Below are 26,623 nucleotides of genomic sequence, written 5' to 3' on the forward strand. Positions count from 1 at the left end.
ATTAGATTGGCTGGCGTAGAAACTCCTTATCCACCCGACCGGCTCCAAGTGCCATTTTCTTAATTGACCCTTCACCAGAAGCAGTTTGCGATAGAGTACCACTATTGCACTGGATTTTAGAGGCAGCAGTTTGGGAAGACAACGTCCTGTACGTCCATCCGGCCTCTAGCTAGCTGGTAAGTAATTCGTTTTTGCACCAGCATTTATATAATTAGTTTCCATCATGATTTTCTGAAGATGCATGGACTCAGATAGAACCGAATAGCACCTACATTTCAGGAAGAACGCAAATACTTTATTCGTCTCAGCTCTCCCTATTTTTCTCTTTCTTACCTTCTTATTTTTCTTCTTGTTTCGTTTGAAGTCTGATATCTACCCAGTACCCACCACCGAAATTTGCAACTAATACTGATGCTCTCTAATTAAGGGTCTAAGCCTTAATTACACTCCTCATCTCCTGCCATGATAGTAGAGTTGAGAATCGGACGGTCCGGACCGGATAAACTGACCAGATCGGTCCTATTTGAACCGAACCGAATTGGGACCAGTCTGATCCAATTCGGTCCGGTCCGGTCTGATCCAATTTTTAAGGGACCGAAAGGATTCGGTCCGGTCTAGACTGGACCAAGTAGAAAATTAAAAAAAAATATATATATTTATATATATTATTTATATAATATTTGTATATAATTAATTACATAATTATATGTGGTATAAACAATATTAATAGCCTAATATAGACTATAGTTATACTTATACTAATATAGTTATATTAAATCACTATAACTAATACTTCAACAATAGCTATAGGAACCTATACTAATAGTCTACTATTAATACTAATATACTATTATATAATTTATATAGTTATACTAATCACTATAATTAATACTATGTATAGCTATATAGTATATTTATCACTTTAATTAATATAATATAATTATCACTATACTTATATTTAATTAATATATATAAATCATTATAGTTAATACTTATATAGTTATACTAAAGCATTGATTCACCATAACTAATATTACTAATATATAGCTATATTAATAGTCTAATACTATTATAATTTATATAGTTATATTAATCATAATAAGTTAATAACTAAATCACTAGAAATATAACTATATATATTTAGTATGAATGTATTATTATATTATTTAATATATAACTATAATATATAGTACTAATATATATTAATATATTATAAGAGTTATAGTATAAATATAATATATAAATTATAGTATACTAAATCACCATAACAGTATAACTAATACTAATATATAGTTATACTAATAATCTACTATTATATAGTTATACTAATCACTATAATTAAAACCAATATATAGTTATACAATATACTTATATAGTTGTACTAATACTATTAGTCTATTATATAGTCTAAGACTCAATTCTAATATAGGCTATATAGTTATAACTAATACTAATATTTATATTAATACTAATAATGTAGAATATAGTTATACTAACTAACTGATTCAACATAACTAATATTACTAATATAATATTAGCCAAATTGAATTACTGATAGTCTAATACTAATACTATTATATAGTTATACTAATCATAAATTCATAATAACTAAATCATTATAAGTCTATAACTATATATATTTAGTATCAATGCATTACTATAGTCTTTAATATATAACTATTAACTATAATATATAGTACTAGTATAACTGATCAAAAATATATATATAGTACTAGTATATATATTAATGTATTAACATATTATAAAAGTTATAGTATAAATTATAATATATCATATATTTGTAAATTTATAATAGTATTAGTATAATTAACTTAATATGTAATATGTTAGTATTAAATCACTATAACTATATAGAGTATTAGTAATAAGAGTATTACTATTATCTAATATAGCATTACATACAGTATTACTATCATTACATATAACTATTAGTTATAGTATTAGTACTAGTATAGTTATTAGTACTAATAGACTAATAGTATTAGTTATTAGTATTACATATAGTTACATATATAGTTATCACTATTACTTTTATTACATATAGTTATTAGTTTTAGTATTATTACTAATAGACTAATAGTATTAGCATATTACTAATATATATATATATAATAGTATACTATATGTATATATATTAAATCTATCACAATATAATTACATAAATATTAAACAAAATGTCATTAGATAAAAAAAAAAAAAAAAAAAAAAAAAAAAAAAAAAGGTAGGAAAACCCTTGACCGAATAGGTCCGGTCCAGTCCACAAAACCGGACCGGACCAAACTCACCCCTACATGCGAGGCACTAGTACTCCTTTACTCCATCAAAAAATATTTTACTCAAATATTTTACATATTTGAAGATCAAACCTTATTAAAAAAAAAAAGCAAAAGAAAAATAATAATAATATTTTATTATTATTTTGTCTCAAATTTACATAAGTTAATATATAAGTTTTGCTTGTATGATAAATTGGATCTTCTAAATATATGATTTTATATATACATATATATAAATGTGGATGCTCTTGGGCTGCTTTAGCCACCGTATTAACATTTCTATTTGTGGGAACTTTGGAAAATATTACTTTCTTCGTGTCCACAGTAATTGTATTATACTTTTTCTTCCTAATCCGTGTCAATATCTTTATTAACGGCACTGTTATGCTGAGGGCTCTCGCTGGGAGCTCCCGTTAGATTATTATTTTTTTAAATTAATTATTTTATATTTTTAAATATTTTAAAAAATAAAAAATTATATTATTATTAAATAATAATTTCTTGATTACTAAGAAAAAACAACTTAAAAAAAAAAAAAGGGAGCGGTAATTAGCTCCAGCGAAATCCCAAGCATTCTCCCTTTATTAATGGTGTCAAGTTGACTCCTGTTTGCCTTCAATTATCTGTGAGTAATTTTAAGAGCTGATGCGGCTAAGATTCTTTGTCACATTCTTGATTGTACTCCAAAATTAAAAAGCATCTTTAAATTCAGTATAGATTTCATACGTAAAATGTACAGGGGAAATTGTCCTTACCCTCCTACTAGTATTTAAAAATATATTTTAATACGTGATTAACCACCTTTTTGATAATTTTCATTTAAGAAAATTTAAGAAATTAAAAATACTTAAACCTCATTTAATTACGCAGATGAGATGAAATATCTTACATAGTAGTAAAAATTTTGAATTAAGATGAGATAAAATAGTTTGTAAAAAAATATGTATTTGAATAGTGAAATAAAATGAGATATTTTTTACTTTTTGAGATTTGAAAGAAGTGTGGGTCTCACAGTACTTATAAAATACCCAAATCCTTAAGATTTTATATTGTTTATTGTCAATTTTATACTGTTTGATATTATTTTTTGAGCAATGTTATATACAGTCGTGGAATTGCAAACGCCGCGCAATTGCTTTGAAAAAGAGTGGGGTCCACGATTAAAAAGTTATTTTTTTTTCATGTGGGTCCCATATTAATTCATTTTTTTCAAAACGACTGCACGTCGCTTGCACAACCACGACTGCAAATATCATTTCTCTTATTTTTTTAAGTTGATGTTTTCAAAACTTAGGGAATGTCTGGTAATATTAGGGGATGTTTGGTAATATTTTTCATCCCATCTCATTTTGTTCCCAAACATCATTCAAACACAAAAACTTTCAAACTAATCATTACAACTTTTTCAAAATAATCATTACAACTTTGCCAAACTTTCAAACAAAATACAGAAAACTATTCTACTTTTTCAAATCCCAAAACAAATATAATATTAAAAATTATATGCTTAAAATATTTTAACTTTATAATATTTTTATCCAACTTTTTCTATCTCCTTTTCCAAAACCCTATAAAATATGATCATAACTCAAACCATTTTATTACTATTCACAAATCATTTTACTATTATTTATAAATTTCTCATTTCATCTCACTCCCCAAACATCCCCTTAGAGATAACAAAACTAACACTTGGATAGGCAAAATTCTGGAACCGTACAGCCCAGATGAGATACTAGATGAGATGCTTTGGGTATTCAAACCGGGCCTTAATTAAAAACTATTAGTTTTAATTTATTGGTAATTATCAAATCTAATAGTCATATCTACATTCATTTTACACTTTAGTTACCTTTAGCTAAAATTTAACTAATTTGTTGAGTCCACTATTAGCGCTCTAATATTATATTTATCATATATTTTACTTGTTAGTTCCTATCTTATTTTTCTCACCAACTTGGTGCAAAAACTACTGTGCATGTGCATAAATATAGAGTAATACCCAAGTTGTTCTTAATTAATATTCAATTAATGACAGACCTTGCATATATATTTATATATGTTCTTCGGTTATGTGAGCACCATTGGCTTGGCTCCTCATCCGTCCTGGTGAGTACGTAAGATCTACTCGTTTTTTTCCTTATTTTTTTCATCAGATTCTCGTATGCATACATCAGTGTAGAGATGAAGTTCAACTTTTAGTTTCATCACTGGCAAAACGCAACGTACAATTCCAATTTTCACTAATGTTTCCTACAAGTACTCCATCGTAAGATTTTTTAAGAACTATATTGCTCTTTTGAAGATAACCGATTGTATCAAATCAAACAGAAAGCAAACTGTGTTTTCGCAGGCTTTTCCGAATAAAATAGTTCTTTCTTTTTAAGGATTCCAAATGAAATCGTTAGCGGCAGCGGTTGAGCCTCAGTCCTGAAGATTTCAATTTTTTGCATGCACTGATGTAAAGATGAGACTTTACCACCTAACAACCATTCAAACCAACATACACGAAAGCTAATACCCAGATCTGAAATTTTCAAGTAAAGATGGTACTACCAAGGGGCCCGGGGTGGCCATTAATATGGCCTCCCTGGTTTTAGTATGATAATATTAGGAAAATAATATTTGAGAACGTGATAAAAATATTATATATATATATATATATATTTATATATATGGCAGGGAAAGGGATGGATAATGCGCTTGTGGACAAACTCAAGAAAAATGTGCGAACGGGTAACTGGGACGCTACAAGAGACATTCTTAATAGCCACCCCGATGTGTTGACAGCGAGAATCACGCTGACAGGCGGGACGATTCTTCACGTTGCTGTTGCTGCTCAAAAGGAAAATATAGTGCAGAAATTGGTGGATATGATGTCGGAACATGACTTGGCAATACAAGATGATAAAGGTTATACTGCTCTACATGAGACAACATTTCGAGATAATTCCCGAATGGCAGAGTACCTGATTTCAAAGAACAATAGCTTGATTGGAATCAGAACCTTTTCCAAAGATCTTCCAGTTGTTATGGCTATGCGCTGTGGGCATAAGCAGTTGGCTAGCTATCTCTATTTTCTCACTCCGTTGGATGAGCTAGAGGTAGAACAAGGCCACCAGGGTTCAGTGCTTCTTACCTACGCTATCTATGCCAGACATGTTGGTAAAAAGAGTTCTTGTCTAAACATTCATTGGCCGTACTTAATTTCCTGTGATTTGAGATATTAATTCTCTCTTTTTTTTTTTGTTCATTAATTGTTTTATCCTCTGTTACGCATATATGCATGCACGTACCAAAAACACAAGATATCGCCAAGGATTTAATGGGCCATTATCCTAGTTTGGCTTTTGCCGTGCACCAAGAAAATCTCTCCCCTTTGAACGCATTGGCGACATTCCAGAGGACTGAAAATCAGCTAACAATTAGGGAAATAACGATCAACAGCCTCGGTTAGTACCACCACCACTTTCCTCTTAGCATTTTCATTAGATTCGGTCTCCTTTCTTTGGTAATTATAAGAGGACATTAATTTGTTTCCATTTAGTAATAATTTTGTAACTGATTTTTTTATGATCGAATTCCGCTTTTACTTTGCAGTACTGCAATATATTCCAATATTGGCATTGTGGCAACGATCAGCTTTGCGCTCTCTCTCAAGAATTGGTATATTGCAATATCCACTCGATTAATATATATAATTTCATGTTGATTGATTTTTTAGTTTTTTATTATTCCTGTTGTTCTGTCCGTTGGCTTTCATTTATTGTTTATTACTCCAGCTAAATTCGCATTGTTTCGTAATTGCCAAATGATGGCCGGAATATGGAAAACTTTCTCAATAGTATTACATTCCATTGAATAATAAACACATAAATTATTTGTTTCCATTTAGTACTAAGTTTCTAATTGATTTTTTTATGATCAAATTTCGCTTTTACTTTGCACTAGTGCGAGCTGATTATCATCAACCAGGCCGTCCAGGATACCGTTCATTAATTATCTCCATATTATTCACGCGTCTCATACGTCCCTTGGCCGGTATGTTATCGCAATATCCATTCAATTAATTTTTTAATTATTTGTAAGCATCTTTTCTTTCATTTCTCGTTTCATCGAGCTAATTAATTCTCATTGTTTCGTAATTGCCAATGGATTAATTAGAGGCTTTAGAGCGTTTACTTAGAAGAGAGTTGGAAAATAACCTCTTCCAAGAACTTCTATCTCATATATGCACAAAGATACCGACTTTTACTCAAAGCCAGGTTGACAGTACTATTGCGCCAGCAATCTTTTGTGCTATCAGCAGAGGAAACTATGAGTTTGTTTCTTGCATGTTGGAAGCAAATCCAGAATTTCTGTGGATCCGTAACAGTGAAGGAATGAACATATTCCATTGTGCTGTCCTCCATCGTCAGGCTAAAATATGTAGCCTTATATACGAGTTAGAAGGGGTGGAAGCTCTAATTGCTGAAAGAGATCAATCCGGCAATACTATATTGCATCTGGCAGGAATGTTAACAGAAAACACTCCTATTGATCAGATAGCAGGGGCAGCTTTACAAATGCGAAGAGAAGTAAAATGGTTTAAGGTCAGCTCTCTCTCACCTTATGTTTCTGGGTATACTTTATTTGCACATACTTTCTAATTAACAACGTTATATAAATTCGACATAAGATTACTTGTAAGTTCATAACCAAAATCCATGGAATGACATTAGATGTGACACCCCATATGATAAAGATAATTAAAGTAAATAGTATATGAGATTCCACATTATATGGGAAAGAAAAGTTCTTGTTCTTTATAAAGTTTTAATAGGACTACAACTGTATCATTGATTAATCATTTTAAAGTATAGGTCATGTAGTTTGAGTTTTACATTGGAATGTTACAAATGATTGTGATATCCCATATGATAAATAATGATAAGTGGTATATGGGATCCCATGTTGCTTGGAAATGAGAAATTTTTGCTCTTTATTAGGTTTCAATTGTACCATTGACAAGTTCTTTTAAAATATAAGTAATATGGTTTTAGTTTTCTATTAGGGTGTTATAAATGATATCAAAACTAGTTCAACTAGAAACATTTCTCACCCTCACTCACTAGAGTAGGTTATCACAATCTCTCTCCTTAAATTACTTATGTTTTCATTAGGATGGTTTATCATAGTTGGCACGGCTAATGATACAATTTGAGTCTTATTGAAACTTTATAAAGATTAAGAACTTCTCATTCTCAAATAATATGGGATTCCATACATCATTTATCCTTATATTTATTATATGTGGTATTACATTATAAATGTCCTACAGTGTAATTATCATCTTTCCAAAACAAACTACTAGCTAGGAATGTGATTAGTAAAGTCAATAAGCAATTAAAGTATTCTAAGGCCTAGTTTGGATAATGAAAGCCCAACGTCTCATCTGATTATATCTCATCTCAGTATCTAAACACCACAAATATAATCACTTTTTAATTTTAAATTTTTAACTTTTTCATTTAATTATTACTAATCATTGCAACTTTTCTAAACTTCCAAATAAAACACACAAAACAATTCAACATTTTCAAATCTTAAAATAAAAATAATATTAAAAAATTATCTTTTAACAATATTTTAACTTTATCATATTTTTATTTTACTTTTTCTCTTTCATTTCCTAAAACCCCATGAAACATTTTAATTCAAATCATTATTAACTCATTTAATTTGAACTCAAATATCTCACTACTATTCACAAATCATCTCAATTCACTATCCAAATTAGTCCTGAATGCATGATGTCCTTGATCAGAATTAGGAGTGTAATCGGTCTAGTACGGTTTTGGACAAAATTTATGATCGAATCGGTATGTATCGGTTTTAAATTTTCTAAAATCAATTATGCACCGGTTACCCTTCTAAATCAGTACCCCAGTTTTACCAGTTTTCGATTTGATTTTTTGGTTTTAATATACTATATTATATAATATAATATAGTATATTATAATATATATAATAATTATATTATAGACTATAGTGATATATTATAATATATAATATAGTGATATATTATAGTATATTATAATATATAGTGATATAGTATTAGTATAATTATTAATATGCACTATATAATATTAGTATAATTATTAATACAATAAACAAAATGATATAATATTTTAAAATTTAATATTATATTAATTCGTAATTTATCATATGATACAAAACTATTTTATATATAATTATATATTATATATAAAAATTATATATAATAGAAAAATTAAAAATATATATAAACAGGTTCGATCCGGTTTTAGAAAAAGAAAAATCGGAACCGGACTAGTTTTGGCCGGTTTTAAAAAAAATAAAATCGGTATCGGACCAAACTAAACGCAGGACCGGATCGATGCCACCAATTTGGTCCGGTTCGGTTCACCGGTTTTTTTTTTTTTTTTGTTACACACATAATTAGAATAAATATAATAACAACTAGTGTGAAATCATGGATTGTTTTAAAGGCTTAAATTGATAGGAAGATATAGATTTTATTATTTATTTTATATCTTAATACTCATCCTCACATATGGGCTAGACTCTCCCTCAATGAGTGAGCTCAACACGTGTAATAATTAAATAAATGGGGGTAGAGTGTAGAGTAGGATTCGAAGTGATCGCTTCTGCTTTAATACTACGTAAAATCACAACTTGTCTCAAAAGTTTAAACTAATAGGAAGATGTAGATTTTATCATTTAATTTAAATCTTAACAAACAATACATTATAAAATCTATTAATTTAAAATTACTTTAAGTTTATCTTTACAAATGTGATTCGGCAACGTGCCTACATCCTCTGAGCTGTAGGGAATTTTATTTCAAAGGAGATTATAATCACTCATAGAGTTACAAGAGCACCTCTATACTCACACAATCTCAACTCTCTCTAGGGTTGTTCTCTCTCACAATATGCTCTAACACTGTGTCTCTCTTTTGTTATCTCTAAATCTGCTTAAATTCATGTAAACTAATGCCAAAATATGACATACATATATATATATATATATAGAAATGGTGTTGAAAACCCTAATCTGGCAAAAATGGGTCCACTGCTCAAGTGGCATGTCGAGCGCACATTGAGCAAACAACCAATTAACATTGGCTCGAATAGTGTGTCGAGCATAGTCAAGTGAACACTAGAGTTTGTGCTTCCTTCGAACCCAATGTCAAGCGACCCTTGAGTGAACTCACGGGCTTGAGTCTCACTCAAGCCCATTATCGAGCGAGCCTCAAGCAAACTCACGGTTTGAACTTTTCTCGAGCCAAGGTCAAGCGACAATCGAGTGAACTTTCTGTTCTACGATTTTTTTGCTCACAAACTAGGCTCCACATACAACCCAACAATCTCCTACTTGGAGACTGGTTCTCCACATTCCAACCATTGTTTCCAGCCTAAATCCTATCACCTCTGCAACTCATAGCTCCCATCTTCAAGCCAAAGGATGCAAAAAATTCGAGCCTGACTTTAGTCTTGCATGAACATCGCCCTCAGTCAGCACATTCATTGGGCAACTCCCAAATCCCATTGCACTGGGAATTTTTGGTCTCAAACAACCTTGCACTCTTAGCAAACTTCCACTTGCTAGATCTCCCATCTTGCAAGATTTTCCTGTTCATCTGTGGATCACTACCTTTTATCAGCAAGATCTCATTTAAGGTCGTGTCCACCATGGAGGTCCTGTCATCTTGGTAATTTTGCAAGCATTGACCTTTGATGTAGACGTCCATGGAACTCTAGATGCTCTGCTCCCATGTCTCACACCTCTTCTCTACAATGTGGTTTCAGTAGATTTCCCCAGGCTTACATGAGGAACTGCAAAGCTAACTTCTTTTTGCTTCCTCATCTTTTGTGCATGACCAAGGATGCCCTGTTGCAACTTTATATTTGCCTGCACGTTACTAGACCCTGATGTAAAATATAAAGTGTTAGTCTTCTTGTGATGTGCCAAGACTAGCCACCCTTAGTGACCTTCCACACCTCTCCAGAAAATTCTACTATATGAACACAATTGTTAAGCTATCCCCAAGAGATCAAGGTTTTTTTTTTTTTTTTCACATTTGGAACATGCCTGATTTGCTGCAAAGTCCACACGCTCCTACTAGGGAGTATGATGCACAAATCATCCACTCTCACTACATCCAGTGCCTCTCTATCAGTAGTTTACATCTTCCCAAAATACCAGAAACATAACTCTACATGATCTCTCGATATGAAGTGCTATGGAATGAAGCCCCTGAGTCCATCACCCAATCATCAATCGGGCTATCCGCTCCAAAAAATAGAGCTTCCTATATTTCTTTAGCCACTGTGTTCATCATCATCCCTAGTATTTTCCATATTCTGGTAGTCTCTTTTGATATGACCTAGATTGCCACAACCCCAACAAATGATTTGTTGCCCAAATCTCGTTCTACTCCTACCCCTATTCTTGGACCTATCAGATCCTCAGCCTCGATAATCAGCACACGAGGCCGCTCCTTACTAAAAAACTCCCTAAAGTCTTTCTTGCATACCTACTCAACAAGAATAATGTCGCTTTCATCATCATAACATAGTTTCATCTTGCCGGCTGAGTTACTCACCGCCATCTTCATGGCTTTCCAACTATTTGGCAACAGTACCAACATATTCAGATTGATGACAATTGTTTTGTAATAGTGTTGAATTCATTCAGGTGTTGGATAACAAGTGTACCTTTTGACATCTTCAGATTGAAGAGTTTTTTTTATCAGATGTACACTGTTATTTACAAACCACTTTTCGTACATACCAAACAAAGCTGCCATGAGATCTGCCATGGTTCTCTCCTTGATAACATTATGGACAACTGATATGGACAATGTTAGCCAAATAGCTCCTAGAATTTGTCGATCCAACAAGTTTCACTTAGCAACATCTATGATTTCTTCCTTCAGTCCCAACAAAGGAAAGTCGAGCCTCTTCCCGTAGAGATAATCTAAAAACCAAAGTCTGTACTATCGAACTTCTCAATCTCAATCTTCATGTCTTATCTAGACATCGTTTAGCCTCGAACCTCAACTTATAGCTTTAATACCAGTATTGGGTGGTCTTGGACCTCTTTCAACCCCAAAAACTAGTTAAAGAGATTTCCCTCACACTTATAAATTGGCCATTAGAATTTTCCACAATTGATGTGAGACAATCCCAATAACTTCCCTCTCACAAATTGGGCCCTAGGTCAGAGCAACAACAACCCATTTCTCACATAAACTATTGGGTCGAGACTGTTGGTAAACCTGGGCTCTGATACCAATTGTTATGGTATAATCAAATCAGAATCACCACTCACACACAATGATGATGAGACAGACAATGAAATAATTGCGGAATGACAGGAGTCAAGCGATCACACTCGATACACAGAATTTTACGTGGTTTGACAATGTGCCTATGTCCACAAAGCTGTATGGCAATTTATTCTAGAGGAGATTACAATCACTTAGTGAGTTATACGAGCACCTCTCTACTCACACAATCTTAACTCTCTCTATAGGTCTTTTCTCTCACAATATGCTCTCACACTTTCCCTCTCTTTTGTTCTTTCTAAATCTGTTGAAATTTGTGTACAATAAGGGCAACATATTATATATATATATATATATAAACGGTGCTATAAATCCTAATCTGACAAAAACTGAGTCTTTCACTCAAGTGACATGTCTAGTGGCACATGAGCAAACACTAGGGTTTATACTTCACTTGAACCCAGTGTCATGCGAACCTTGAGTGAACAATCTGTCCAACCTTTGCTTGAGCCCACTGTCGAGCCAACCTTGAGTGAACTCACGAGTAAAGTTTCACTCAAACCAAGGTCAAGTGACAGTCAAACGAACTCTCTGTTATGCTTACAAACCAAGCTCCACATACAACTCAACAGTTTCCTTTTCAACTATGGTTTCATGCGAATTAAGAATCCTATAACCTCCAAATGAGGGGGTTCATGTCATGTAAAAGATCCCATCTGCAGATTAGCTCACTCTTTTGTGTTGTGAAAATGATGACAAAAAAGCTAAAGTAAACAAGAAATAAACCAAGCTCCACAAACCCAACATCTTGTTGGAGCTTTTTTATATTTAAATATATAGCTTAGTGCACATAAAGTTAAAAGCCAAGAAGAATCATAAAAAAGGTTCAATGATATTCTCAATACAAAAATATAAAATTAGTATTTATCTAAACTTTAACATTTACAAACTTTAACATTTACAAATGATTTTTTTTTTTTTTTTATCATTTTGAATTGTTGAATGTCACATATGTGTTTGAATTAAAACAAAGAATATTATTATAATACACATTGCAAATAAATTGTAATTGCATTATTGTTCTTAATAAATGCAGGAGGTTGAAAGTATTTGTCAACCTATCAGTAAGGAACTTTTAAACAGTGAAGGTTTGAGTCCTAAACAAGTATTTAGAATGACCCATCAAAATCTAAGGGAAAGGGGAGAGCAATGGATGAAAGAAACAACAACTTCTGGCTTAGTGGCAGCCACTCTAATTGTTACTATTATGTTTACAGCAGCATTTACTATTCCAGGTGGCAATGATGATAAAGGTTTGCCAATTCTCGTAAATGACACACAATTTAAGATCTTTATGGTAACTGTTTCCTTGTCACTCTTTTCTTCCTCAACTTCAGTATTGATGTTTTTGGGAATATTCACATCACGTTATGCAGAAGAAGACTTTCGTATATCATTGCCCCAAAAAATGATGATAGGATTTTTCACTCTTTTCTTTTCCATCGGAACTATGCTGGTGGGCTTTTGCCTTGCCCTTACACTTCTGTTACAGGGACAACTATCAATTCTCATTCCTATCTTTCTTTTGGCTGTTTTTCCCCTTCAGATATTTTGGTTGACATTCATTCCACTTCTGGATAACATTGTGAGTTCAAGCATTCAACTAAGCATTTTCGATAAGAAAATGAAGTTTTTGATTTGACCTTTTTCCTTGTTCATTATATTAATGTTCCATTAATATTTTGGATACTAACTAGAGCTTATGATTTCTTTTGTAATGGGACTGATGACTAGTGAATTTTCAGCCAACTTATGTTGCATATTTTGTCATTTTTCCTATTTTAGATTGATGTTCATTTGGGTTATATTATTCTTATATATATATATATATATATATATATATATATATATATATATATATCTTTGATCTAATTTAGAGAGTTTGTTGGCTAAGGAAAAATGATTGAGTTCCCTTTGCATCTAATTTAGAGTGTGTGAATCCTGATCAAGAAGTTGCCCCAAAACAGAAGATTTTCAGGTATGAAGTAGCTTGGGGAAAAAGAGAGGGTTGTAGTGAACTGGTACAAGCTGCATGGAAACAGAATTTTTCTGAGAGAATAAAGATCACATCTATTAGGAAAGTGATGGATTTATGCAGAAAACAAACTCAAGTCATGGAGCAAAGAGGCATTTAGAAAACATAAGAGGCTTCTAAATCAAAAAAGAGAAGTTTTAAGACAGCTACAAGAATCTGATCTAGGCCAACATAGTTGCCAAATTAAATCTGTTCAGAGAGAGTTAGATGGACTTCTGGAAGAGGAAGAGCTGAAGTGGAGACAAAGAGCCAAGCAAAGGTGGTTGAAAGATGGAGATAGGAATACCAAATTTTTCCATAAATGTGCTACTCAAAGAAAGCAAGTAAACTTTATTAGGAAGGTTGCCAGTGAGGAAGGTGTGTTAGCATACAATCAGGAACAGGTTGCCAAAAATTTCCATCTCTTCTACCAGAATCTTTTTATCACCTCAAAACCATCGAGTATAGAAGCAGCTCTGTAGTTTTTTCAGCCTTCAGTCAGTGAAGAAATGAATGCTTTGTTAGCTCAGGAGTTTACAGAAAATGAAGTGATTACAACTATTAAAGGCATGAACCCACTGGGATCTCCTGGCCTAGATGGCTTCCCAACTGCCTTTTACCAACATCACTGGGACACTATTGGCAAGAAGGTTACAGAAGCGGCTCTTGAAGCCCTCAACCACAGAAAGGGTATTAGTGAGCTCAATCAGACCTATATAACTCTGATCCCTAAAACAAATCCCCTCAAGCTACGACAGATTATAGACCCATTAGCCTATGCAATGTTCTATATAAGATCATCTCTAAAGGAATTGCTAATAGGCTCAAACTCATCCTGGCCAACATTATCTCCCCAACTCAGAGTGCTTTTGTTCCAGGGAGATTAATCTCAGATAATGTGGTTGTTGCATATAAGCTGTTGCACCCTATGCAAACCAAACTAAAAGGGAAAATGAATGGTTTTATGGCCTTAAAACTTGACATAAGTAAGGCCTATGACCGTGTGGAGTGGGTTTTTTTTTGCAAAGAATCATGGAGAAGATGGGTTTTGCAGACAGGTGGATAAGTTTAGTGATGGAGTGTGTATCTACTGTTAGTTACTCACTGCTAGTCAATGGAAGCCCTCAAGAACCTTTCTCACCTTCTAGAGGAATCAGGCAGGGAGATCCTCTATCTCCCTACCTCTTTATAATTTGCTCAGAATTCTTAAGCCACGGCCTCAACCAAGCTGAAGTGCAGGGCCTTGTTTCTGGTATCCCAGCTATTAGAGGGGGCGTGCATGTTACTCACGTGCTGTTTGCAGATGATAGTCTGGTTTTTTGCAAGTCAAATCCAGCTGAGTGGAGTAGGTTACAACAAGTCCTTAGCAAGTATGAACAAGCCTCTGGTCAAAGATTGAACCTGGACAAAACCTCTATATTCTTCAGCAACAACACCAAGATAGAGGTGCAACAAACCATCCTCCAATAAGCAGGGATTAAAGCCTCTGGTCCATTTGATAAGTACTTGGGTTTACCATCCTATATATTGGAAGACAAAAAACTAAAACCTTCAGTTTATTGCTGGATAGAGTCAAGTCTAAAATGGCAAATTGGAAGACTAGTGTGCTGTCCCAAGCTGGGAAAGAGACCTTGCTAAAATCTGTGTTGCAGTCAATCCCAACCTATAACATGGGAATTTTTAAACTCCCCAAGTCTATTATAAGATGTTTCAACTAGTTGTTGCAGTCCTTTTGGTGGGTTCAGAAGGATAACAGGTCGAAAATGCACTGGCTGAGTTGGCAGGCCCTTGGAAAACCAAAGAAAGAAGGGGGTCTGGGTTTTAGAGATTTTGAGTACTTTAACCTTGCCTTATTGGCCAAATAAGGGTGAAGGATCATCAAAAATCCATGCTCCCTTGTAGCTCAGATCCTAAAGGCAAAATACTTTCTGAATTCAGAGTTCTTCTCAGTCAAACCAAAGGCCAGTGATTCATTTGTTTGGAGGAGCTTCCTTTCAGCAAGATCTGTTCTAAAGGAGGGACTTATGTGGAGACTAGGAGATGGACAAAAAGTGAAGATTTGGCAGGATAGGTGGCTTCCGTGCCCTTCCACCTACAGAGTGCAATCTCTTATTACCATTCTCACTGCTGATGCAATAGTTTCTGAACTTATTAATCGAGAAACAATGCAGTGGGATCTACCCCTCATCCAAGCTATTTTTTCAGAAACTGAGGCAAGCTCAATCTGCAAGATGACCCTTAGCCCGTGTAGGAACCAAGATGTGTTGGCCTGGAGGTGCTCAAACAATGGTAGATTCATAGTGAGAAGTGCTTATCACTTACAAGGCTCCATCAGAGAAGATAGCAAGGGCCAATCCTCAGAAAAATCGTGCTCTTCAAGCTTCTGGAACAAAATGTGGGGCATCCAAGCTCCTCAAGCCACCAGGGCCTTCCTGTGGAGGGCTGCAAAAAAGTCCCTTGCTATGAACCTGAATCTGCATGAGAGAAAGGTTTTGGAGTCTCCATCATGCCCAATATGTCTCAGGTACCCTGAATCAATCTCACATGCCCTTTGGACCTGTGCAGTAGCTCAAGACGTGTGGTCAAAAAGCCCAAGAAGGGTTCAAAAACTGGAGATCCTAAATGGCTTCTTCAAAGCAATCCTAATGCCATTATGGAACCAACTGTCCAAGAGAGAACTCACAGAAGTTGCAGTAACGGCTAAGGCAATTTGGTAGAGAAGGAATACTTGGATCTTTGAGAAAAAGTTTTAATCCCCTTCTCAGGTGTCAAAGCAAGTTCATGCTGAGATGATAGCCATTGTTTCTTGGTTAGAAGGTGGGGGAAGCAGGTTAAGCACCAGGTGGCACCTAGTTCTAAATGGTCTGCTCCTCCACCAGATTTCTTCAAAGCCAACTGGGATGCAGCCATTGATAAAGATAATTCTAAAGTTGGGTTTGGTGTGATTGTAAGAGATTTAGAGGGTTTAGTTATAGCCTCTCTATGTTCTTCTATTACACTAAATCCTAATCCTTTGCTTGGGGAAGCCGTAGCAGCCTTGAGAGTGTTGAACTGGGTTTAACTCATATTGTCTTAGAAGATGATGCTCTCAATGTAATTCAGGTTGTCCCAAGTGAAGAAGAAAATTGGAGCGCTGTTGGTATGGTAATTAGAGATGTGCCACAAAGGTCCAATCTGAAAGGTTTGGTGGTGGTGAGTCTAGTGATCTGACGCATGTGTTGAGAAGAGCTGCCAGAAGGGATGGCACGTGAGGACCGCGTGTAAATGTGGGTGACGTGTGAGAACCACTGGCGATGATTTTTACAAAACAACCATCCTTTGAATGATTTTTGACTTGTGAATTTGGGGTGGTTTGTTTTGCCCCCGCCTCGTCATGGACATCCTCGCGGCAATGGGGTGTGGGCCCAGCTGCATTAGCCTAATCCGCAGCCCTATCGCCTAGGTCTTCAGTATGGGTGGAAGCTCCGTCGGCCCCATCGACGAGAAAGGCACTTACCACCTCTTCACTAACATCCCCAGTCGAGGAAGGTAGGGGAGCCCTTACACTCGTGAAAGAGTCTAGGTTAAGGGTGGCCACTACTTCAGCGTCCAACTCACCTTCCCTCATTGGACCCTCTAAAACAAGAAATTCAAATACAAGGTTGGACGTTAAAGGGAGTGCCTGCTGAGAGGGCTTAACTTGGAAGATAGTAGCCAGATCAAAGAGAGTCATGCTGGCTCAATGTCTCTCAGACAAGAGGAACATGGCCAGGCGGAGGACTCGCAAGGTGCTAGAAGTGTGGTAGTAACTGGCGAGGTAAACGGGTGGACCTGATTGCCCCCCAGGGGTGCTACAACTTCCTCTAATTGCAGCACGGGGAACACAATAGTGGCTAGCTACATTGGCATTAGAGTCTGGGTGCCCTCCAAGGGTGCCAAAGCTTCCATAGGCGATAGCACAGGAAGAATGGCTACGATTGGCCACATGGGAGTCTGAGTACGGGCGCCTACTGGGGGCGTCGGAGTTTTCTTTTGTGGAGGCAAAGAGGAAGAAGAGTCTTCAGAGCGAGTTCTTTTTCTCTGACTTTCATCTTCATTCTTTTTCTTGCTTCTTTTTCCCTCTTCTCTTCATTTTTCTCCTTTTCAGACCGCCTCTTTTTCTTATTATTTTCTTATACGGTGTTGCCAAGCCTCATACTTTGCTCAAAGGGTTTCAGTAAAGGAGGGGGAATTGTATCTGGAATCATGAACGAATGCTCTTGAACATGGGATCGACTGGGGGACATCAGGAACCAATCGATGTAAATGGGTGTCAACAAAAAGTCGGTCCAAAAATCTTTAGCATGAGCTTCAGCCCAGGAATGGATAGTATCAATTCGGGCCAACTCCCAATACAACAAAGGTTTCATGGTAGCCCATAAGCTCTTATCGTCAGGTAGGGGGTGCTAGATCGTCCTAACTGGAAAATTTCTGAAAACATATTCTTGGGCGGGAAACTCCCAGCCCTGGCCGGTAACAAAGAAAAACCTAGTTGTCCAAGTTTTGGCATTGGAGTACTAGCTCTCAAACCAAGCCAAGGTCTGCCCCTTATCTTTCTTGCAAAAGCTAGCAACGTTACCCTTAGTAGTAGTCCTCAAATTATAAATAGCTAAGGTCAAAGGGTGTTATCGTTATTTTGCTTAAAACTTTTTGTTAGGCCTTTAGCTAATATACTCTGTTTCTCTTTATTGGTAATGAGATTTTTGTGTCCTTTTCTTCTTCAATATGATTTAGGGCATTCTCTCATAATATTTCTTTTTCTTTTCTCTGCTGCTACACCTATTTTTCTCCTTTTTCCAACATGGCATCAGAGCGAGATTTAGACACCAACAATCCCTCTTCACGCTTCTTAAATTTTAACGACCCTACCAACCGTTACCGTTTGGATAATGGAGATAACCCAGCAGTCATTTTAGTGACTGATCTCTTGACCACTGAAAACTACATTATTTGGTCCAGAGCTATGCGTAGAACTCTTAGGGCCAAGATCAAAATTGTTTTTTATCAATGGAGATTTTCAAAGACCCATGAAGCCAGAGGACCCTCTACTAGATGCTTGGGAATGATGCAATGATTTGGTCGTCTCATGGATCCAGAACTCAGTTAGCAGCCAGGTGAAATCAACTCTCATTTTTGTGGATGATGCATGGGAGTTATGGGTGGAGCTACAATATAGGTATTCTCAACAAAATGGTCTTAGAATTTTTCAATTAAAAAAGGCTTTGGCTAGTTTGATGAAAGAATAAGAGTCAATCAGTGTTTATTATGGTAGACTAAGACTTTGTGGGAAAAAATGTTGGTGTATGATTCTATTCTTGAGTGATTGTGGAAAGCTGAAAGTTCTCTTGGACCTATATTAGAGAGATTGCGTGATTCAATTCGTAATGAGATTAAATGATGTGTATAGTAATGTTAGAAATTAGATTATGCTACTTGATCCTCTGCCTCCTGTCAACAAGGTCTTTTCCTTATGTTAGAGATCAGATGGTTTCTCAAACACCTAATTCTATGTCTCCTTACACTAAGAGGGATTATGTAAATACCAAAATTTTAGCAAAACCTGCTACTATTTGCAAACAAAACAGGCCTTATTGCATTTATTGTAAGGTTTTAGGACATTTGTTTGAAATTTTTTTTAAGGTAGGGAATGCTGAAGCATCGATATAATATAGAAGTGTTTTAAGCTTCATGGATATCCTCCAGGGCACAAGCTTCATGCCAAGTCAAAGAACACTGCAGTTTTTACCAATTTAGTGAGTGCTGATCAAGAGCAAAATGATGAAGCCGAAGTGGCTTTAACCAAAGGGCAATCAATTGTATTGGAAATACTTTATTCATAAGCCTATATTTTGATTCACCAAGAAACATTATTGATGTGGAGAATATAAAGACATTTCACATCAATTAATAAATAGAGTTTTAATTTCTTTATAACTAAAAGAGGTTTCACAATGGTATATAATACCCCAAACTTATCAGTAGCTAGGGCTGCTCATCCGGGTTCCAACCCGGAAACCCGGGTACACCCGGACCGGAACCTGGGTTTCAAATCCAGGCCGGATTAAGCCGGGTGAGACCCGGTCCGAAACCCGGATTCCGGGTTCCGGGTTAAAATCAATTTTTTTTTTTTTAAATCCAGTTATAAACTGGGAGCTATGAAAATGCCTTAAAAATGAAAAATTGGGAAGATAAATCCTACTTCCCATCACCTGTAGAACATACAAAACTAAATGTTAAACTTTACACTTCTTGTACATGCAGACGATTAAAGGGGTAAATTTTAAACCCCCCTTCCCAGAAAAAGAAAAAAATGAAAAAAAAGAAAAAAGAAAAAAATGCATCTAAAACTATCAGCTGTTAGCTCAAATCAAGCCAAAAACCTGTGCTTACTCCTTACAAGCATAAACTCCCAAAAAAAGAAAAAAGAAAAGGGACAGCCTATTAGCTCGAATCAATGCCACCACTATCCCACAAAACCGCTGCTGTTGGAGCCAAAACCTTCAGAGGTTCGTAGCTCATTGTAGAGAGAACTCTTGAGATCTTCCATTGCTCGACCTACTAATTTCAATGAACAGATTTTCAATTGCAGAAGGGGGGCCAGAAGATTTGGCAATGAATGTCAACCAAATCTAAATTATGAAGAAAATATTATGATATCATTTTGGAAATGATCTCAACAAAAGAAGGCAGGCACTTAATTCCATATACATGCAAAAGCCATGGACTGTGTACGTACAGTAGTAAAGCCAAGAACAAAGAAAAATGCTTGAGAAAATCATCTTAACATGTGACTTTTAAATTAATTCCTATATAGTTTACAACATAAACATGGACACAAGAGCTTAAAACTAGTCTAGAAACATGGAGGAATTTATGCATAAACATAAACTTATGCACGTGCTGGAATAGTTGGGTTCCTGGATATGATTAAGTTAGGTCATTACAACATAAACATGGACACAAGAGCACTTAATTCCATATACATGCAAAAGCCATGGACTGTGTACGTACAGTAGTAAAGCCAAGAACAAAGAAAAATGCTTGAGAAAATCATCTTAACATGTGACTTTTAAATTAATTCCTATATAGTTTACAACATAAACATGGACACAAGAGCTTAAAACTAGTCTAGAAACATGGAGGAATTTATGCATAAACATAAACTTATGCACGTGCTGGAATAGTTGGGTTCTTGAATATGATTAAGTTAGGTCATTACAACATAAACATGGACACAAGAGCTTAAAACTAGTCTAGAAACATGGAGGAATTAGAAATCTTGCAAGCTGTATTTGTATCAAGACAAATTCACTTACTATATTTGTATCAAGACAGATCCAAGATACAAGTTGTATTTGCAAGCTGTATTTTTTCAACATGGAGGAAAAGCAGACACACATCAACATATAATAATTATTAATCATCAATATCTTCAGCATTGAGAATTAATTAATAGATAAACATAACAAATAAAAGTTTCACTTACTCTAATTTTTCTTCAACATGATTGGGAAGGCTGATTCACAGTAGCCTGCTGTGAAGTTAAAGCTAGATAATCATCTAAAAAAATAGAGTTAGATATATAATAAATTAAGTTAGATAGATATTAAAAAAATATTTCAAGTTTCAAACTTGCCTTCAAGGTCCATCAACTCTATGTATTCTTCCAACTCCGGGATGTCGACAGGTTTGGTCCTTAACCAATTTTGATTGCAAATCAGAGCCTCAACAGTCTCTGGAGACAATGAATTCCTAAAAGGATCCAAGATGCATCCTCTACTGTTGAATGCGGACTCCGAGGCAACAGTGGAAATGGGGGTGGCTAACATATCACGTGCTACCTCAGCAAGAACAGGATAATGGGCGGCATTGACTCTCCACCAATCCAAGATATCAAAATTGAGTGATTTTGGTGCACATCCCTCCGACAAATACCTATCTAGTTCTGATCTAAACTCCATGAACCCTTGCTCCTCAAGATATTTCTCTAACTTGCTATCAAAATTAGTCGAGCTACTAGAAGAAATATAAGTAGTGCTTGGCCTCTCTTGAGCCACATTAGAACTCCCTCCACCAGCCACACGAAATTTGTTATACTGCTCAATTAAGCGGCTTAACAAGAGTTTAACCTTAGACTCTATCTTATCCCCCACCTCATCCCCTTTGCATCGTCGCAACCAAAACCTCATTGACAACATTTTGTATCTTGGATCAAGCATAAATGCAACATATATCATCAAGTTAAACTTATCTGTGCTACCCCAATACTTTTCAAACTTATTTTTCATATTCGTGCCCATGGTCCTAGTGATGCTATCATTACTCATGCACATATCAATTAATCTATCTTCGATTGTGTACAATTCTTGGAAATATACATTAGCTGTCACATACAAAGAACCAGAAATGTTCAATGTAACATCATAAAATATTTTCAATAACTCTACAAAAATCTGTGCTTTTTTCCAATCATCACTAGTGGGGTTCACGAATTCATTATCCACATACATATAATAGCGTTCAAAGGCTTATTTGTGTTTTATAGCAGTGCTCAACATCAAGTATGTGGAGTTCCATCTAGTGGAAACATCCAAGCAAAGCATCCTCCCGCTAATATTTTCCTCTAGTGCACAAGCCTTGAACTTGGAAAACCTTGAAAGTGAAGACTTCACATATTTGACGGCTTCTATAATCGTTGATATTAATTGATTAACCTCTCTCAAACTGTCATTAACAACCAATTCAATATATGGGCATCACACTGCATGTGAAGGAACTCACCACCCAATATGGTACCATCACTATTCTTTATCCTCCTCCTCATGTAATCAATAGCAACATCATTAGAGGAGGCGTTATCAACTGTGATAGTTAAAATCTTATTAATCTCCCAATCATGCGACCCCAAGTCTAACATCCTCCCAATAGTTTCACCCCTATGATTGGGAATTTGGCAAAACTTTATTATTTTCTTATGCAATCTCCAATTGCAATCAATAAAATGTGCAGTAATGCACATGTAGTTCATGTTTTGCACCGATATCCAAGTATCAGTGATTAGACAAATTCTTTGACCATCTAATAATTTCTTTAGCTGTATCTTTTTTTCGCTATACAGCTTAATACAATCCCTTTTTAGAGTGAGTCGGGATGACAATGAAAATCGAGGCTCTAAATCAGCCACATACTCAATAAGCCCCAAGTGCTCCACTAGCCTAAAAGGCAATTCACACCTAATAAAAAACTTAGCGTTTGACACCCTAAGTTTTTCAGCGTCATACTTTACTAAACCTTGTGAGCTACATACTCTTCCCTCCGCATCCCTTTTACCACTAGAGGATTTACATTTTCCAGCTCCTTTAATCCTAAGAGGGGAATTTTCACATACATTATAAATGTGGTGATTAATAGAAGAAGTGTCATTCCTATAGTGGCAACTATACTGCTTACCACAATGATTGCACTTAGCTTTTGGGTTATTGGGGTCAATAGGTAGCACTTTCTCAAAATGTTCCCAAACCACCGACTGGTTACTAGGTGTTTTCTTGGATCTTTTGGGTAAAGGTGGGATGGAATGGGTAGGCTATTGTGTATATGTGGATGAAGGATTTGGTAGATTCTCATGCTCCTCCCCATCAACTGAAAGAGAAAAGGAGTCACTACCAACCCCTTGAGTTGTACCGACATTACAACTCACAGAATCTTCTTCCATCTGTTATTGAGTAACAAACACAGTAGAATAAAAAATCAAACACAGCAAACAAATAACCGAACATTATATAAACAAATCTAAGGGCCAATCTGTACTGTTCTAAATTTTGTTCTTTCTTTTGTATTACTAGTTGAAACATATCCATTTCAAAACAACAACAAAAGAAAGGTTTCTTGTCTTGTGTAATACATATTTCTACATGTGCAATAAATGTAATACATATTCAAAAAAAGGTTTCTTGTCTTGTGTAATACTCATGAATTATTAAACTCATTTATTTCTTAAGAAATATTTTGCAGGATTTGAAAAGCTTTCAAGCTTAAGGAATCTGGAAATTTTAAACTTTGGTTATAACTTGTTTGATGAAAATAGCATTCTACAAGACTTTAAGTCTTACTAAGAATAATTTGGAAGGATACTTTCCAGCACAAGGTGACTTAAGAGCTACCCTTGTTCCACATCTCACAATCAACTAGAATCAATTTCTCAGCCAATTGGCCTCAGAATGATGAGGTTGTAACAAAGAAACAAAGAGAGAATGAGGGGGTCTAAGAAAAAGGTTAAGAGTAGTCATCTGAAGGAACAAGACATTGCCACCAACCCCACAAGACATTACTATGTTTTCAGCACACCACGATTTCTTGAGTGACAAAGACATTACATTACATTCAGAACACTCAGAGCATATATAGTGAGTGACAAAGACATTACATTCAGAGGCCAGAGCCCCCAGATGATCCACCCATCTGGTACCAAAGCCATTAACGATGGCCCAAGAACATGCAATGCTACGCTATCTAGCCCACCAAAGCTTTTCAGCTCCCAAAAAATACCCACTTTGAATTCCCACAAATCCTCAAAACCAGCAGATTATTTATGTGATCGCATAAAAACATATATTAATATATTATATATATATATTTTAATATATGGGAGTTTTGGAATGACAGACAGACAAGCCTTCAATGCTGGATGAGATCATAGACTACGTGAAATTCCTCCAGCTTCAAGTTAAGGTACCGAGAAGGCTCTCTCTCTATCTCTGTTTGTGTGCTTAAAATTACATGTTCTGTACTGGAGTTTATTAGATAATAATAAGGGGGAAGGATTGATTCCCTTTGGTGGTTGAAATATCGAGAATTTTTAATTAAATGCATGGGTTTTTGAAACTAAACTTCCATTGTTGGTACAGGTTCTGAGCATGAGCAGTTCATATATATATGTGATCAGATAAGAGAGTTCGCTCGATTTTTCTTAAATAAATAAATGTATAGTTAAATAATGAACCCAGATTAATCGTGATCGATTTCCAATAAACAAAGAAGAAAAAGAAATAGAGAAGAATCAAGATCAAAAACAGAGAAAATGTTGTCGGCAATCTAAACTAAACAAACCCATTTAAATTTTCAGAATAGGCAACCATAGATGAGAAACTATACGCACGAAATGACCAAAACAAGATAAAATATAATCAACCAACAAAAGCATCTAGGATGAAGACAGTAGCATTACAGAAGCATCTACTTACATATATCGGCACGAGGATGATGAGAGGCACAATGATGAAGACGACGGCTAGATTTTCGGAGAAAATCAGAGAGGGACGATGGCTATGGTTTCGGGGAGACTCAGAGAGGGTTCGGCGCGAGAGAGGTAGGGGATAGCTTCCAGAGTCACGGCTTAGGTTTTTTTTTTTTCAGTTTATATACACTCGGGTATAACTGGGTTCCGTATTATAACCCGGGTATCATACCTGGGTCCGGACCGGGTAGAGCGGTTATATAAATGCGGGTTTCGGCCCGGGTCAAATCCGGGCCGAAACCCATAACCGGGAACCCGGTTATCCGAGTTCCGGTCCGGGCCAGATTTTATCGGGCCCGGATGAACAGTCCTATCAGTAGTATAAATTTTTGTGTTAATTCTTTATTTTGAAATAAAGTTGTGTTTTATTATTGTGTTTTTTTTTGGTTATATTTTAGATATTTTGAGTTTAATATTTTTTGTTCTTTAATACTAGTTCTTTAAAAAAAGAAAAAAAAAATTAGTACAAAAGATTTATATGGAAACACGTGTCGTCTTGTCATTTATGTTTAAAGTAATAGTATATACTCTATACTCTTATTCTATTTTCATCTTACTATATAAGATGTGGCATATTTATCATTATTAGATGATAAATAATAATCTAATAAAGGATCATCCAATGGTTATAAATGTGCTACATTTTACATAATAGGATGAGAGTAGAATAGTAGTATAATATATAGAATTTTTCTTGTATTTATATCTTATTTATAATGATTAATTAATAGAATCATAATAAAAAAAACATCAATTTACTCGTTCTTACAATTACAAGGATAAAAAAGTTCAATTGAAAAGTATAAAGAGAAATTTAGGAAAATTATAAGATTTAAATTTATATTTAACCGTATCAGAAAAAATTAAAGCAGACTTTCTAAAATGGCTTATTATAAAAGTCAGTCCTAATTTTATACAATTTATGAATCAAAAGTTCCTCACCGAACCAGAAAAGGTTGTTGGCATGATGTCATTCCGAGATGGAATATCCAATTGAAATTGATGTCTTTCCCTTTTATTAGTCGTTCTTTTGGATCGGCTCGCTGCATTCAATAACGAGGAAAATAATATTTGTAGTTATTATTATATAAGTGTCGCGTAATTTTAAAAAAAAAAATAAATTAATATAAAAAATTAACTTTTTAATCATGACTTTATTTTTTTTTAAAATAATTATATGATATTTATACATTTTACGATTATATGTAGCATTATTCTAATAATAATACACGTCAAATGTCTTTTCCACGAGATGAGGGAGTAGGACTTTTACAAATACAATAATTTCGTAAAAGGAATGGTTTTAGGAAGCGGCCCAACCAATAATTATGTTATTCTACGTTTGACATATTTATGTAAATATATGTAAAGGTTAATATTAAAATACACTTTTAGAATATGTAAATTCTACATACTTCTTTTGAAAAAAATAAAATCTATCATTAAAAATTATTTTTTCATGTGAATTCTAAATTTATTTATTTTTAAATAAAGTGGGCGGAACTTATATATGCTCTTAAGACTACAAATATTATTTTTCTTATGCAAATTAAAAAGAGATTGAAAAATTATAAAAACATAACTACAAACTATTTTTCAATAAATTACCAACTTCAAATTATTTTTCT

The 26,623-nt window shown here is 34.7% G+C and overlaps 1 protein-coding gene across 4 annotated transcripts; it reads left to right on the plus strand.

Moving 5' to 3' along the window:
- LOC122288925 lies at positions 1-25,065 on the plus strand. Of its 4 annotated transcripts, none has more exons than XM_043095755.1 (8): positions 1-176; positions 4,336-4,406; positions 4,980-5,462; positions 5,606-5,749; positions 5,898-5,963; positions 6,249-6,338; positions 6,462-6,889; positions 24,365-25,065. In XM_043095755.1, the coding sequence occupies exons 3-8, from the start codon at positions 4,988-4,990 to the stop codon at positions 24,470-24,472; spliced, it is 1,311 nt and encodes a 436-aa protein (XP_042951689.1). In that variant the 5' UTR covers positions 1-176; positions 4,336-4,406; positions 4,980-4,987; the 3' UTR covers positions 24,473-25,065. The 4 variants fall into 4 exon arrangements, with proteins under 4 accessions (XP_042951689.1, XP_042951688.1, XP_042951686.1 ...); XM_043095754.1 differs by lacking the exon at positions 24,365-25,065 and adding an exon at positions 12,707-13,422 and having other exon boundaries at positions 2-176; positions 4,336-4,410; XM_043095752.1 differs by lacking the exon at positions 24,365-25,065 and adding an exon at positions 12,707-13,422 and having other exon boundaries at positions 2-176.
- The last annotated feature ends 1,558 nt before the right edge of the window (positions 25,066-26,623 follow it).

Source organism: Carya illinoinensis, chromosome 12 (assembly GCF_018687715.1).
Source record: "Carya illinoinensis cultivar Pawnee chromosome 12, C.illinoinensisPawnee_v1, whole genome shotgun sequence".
Taxonomy (NCBI): Eukaryota; Viridiplantae; Streptophyta; class Magnoliopsida; order Fagales; family Juglandaceae; genus Carya; species Carya illinoinensis.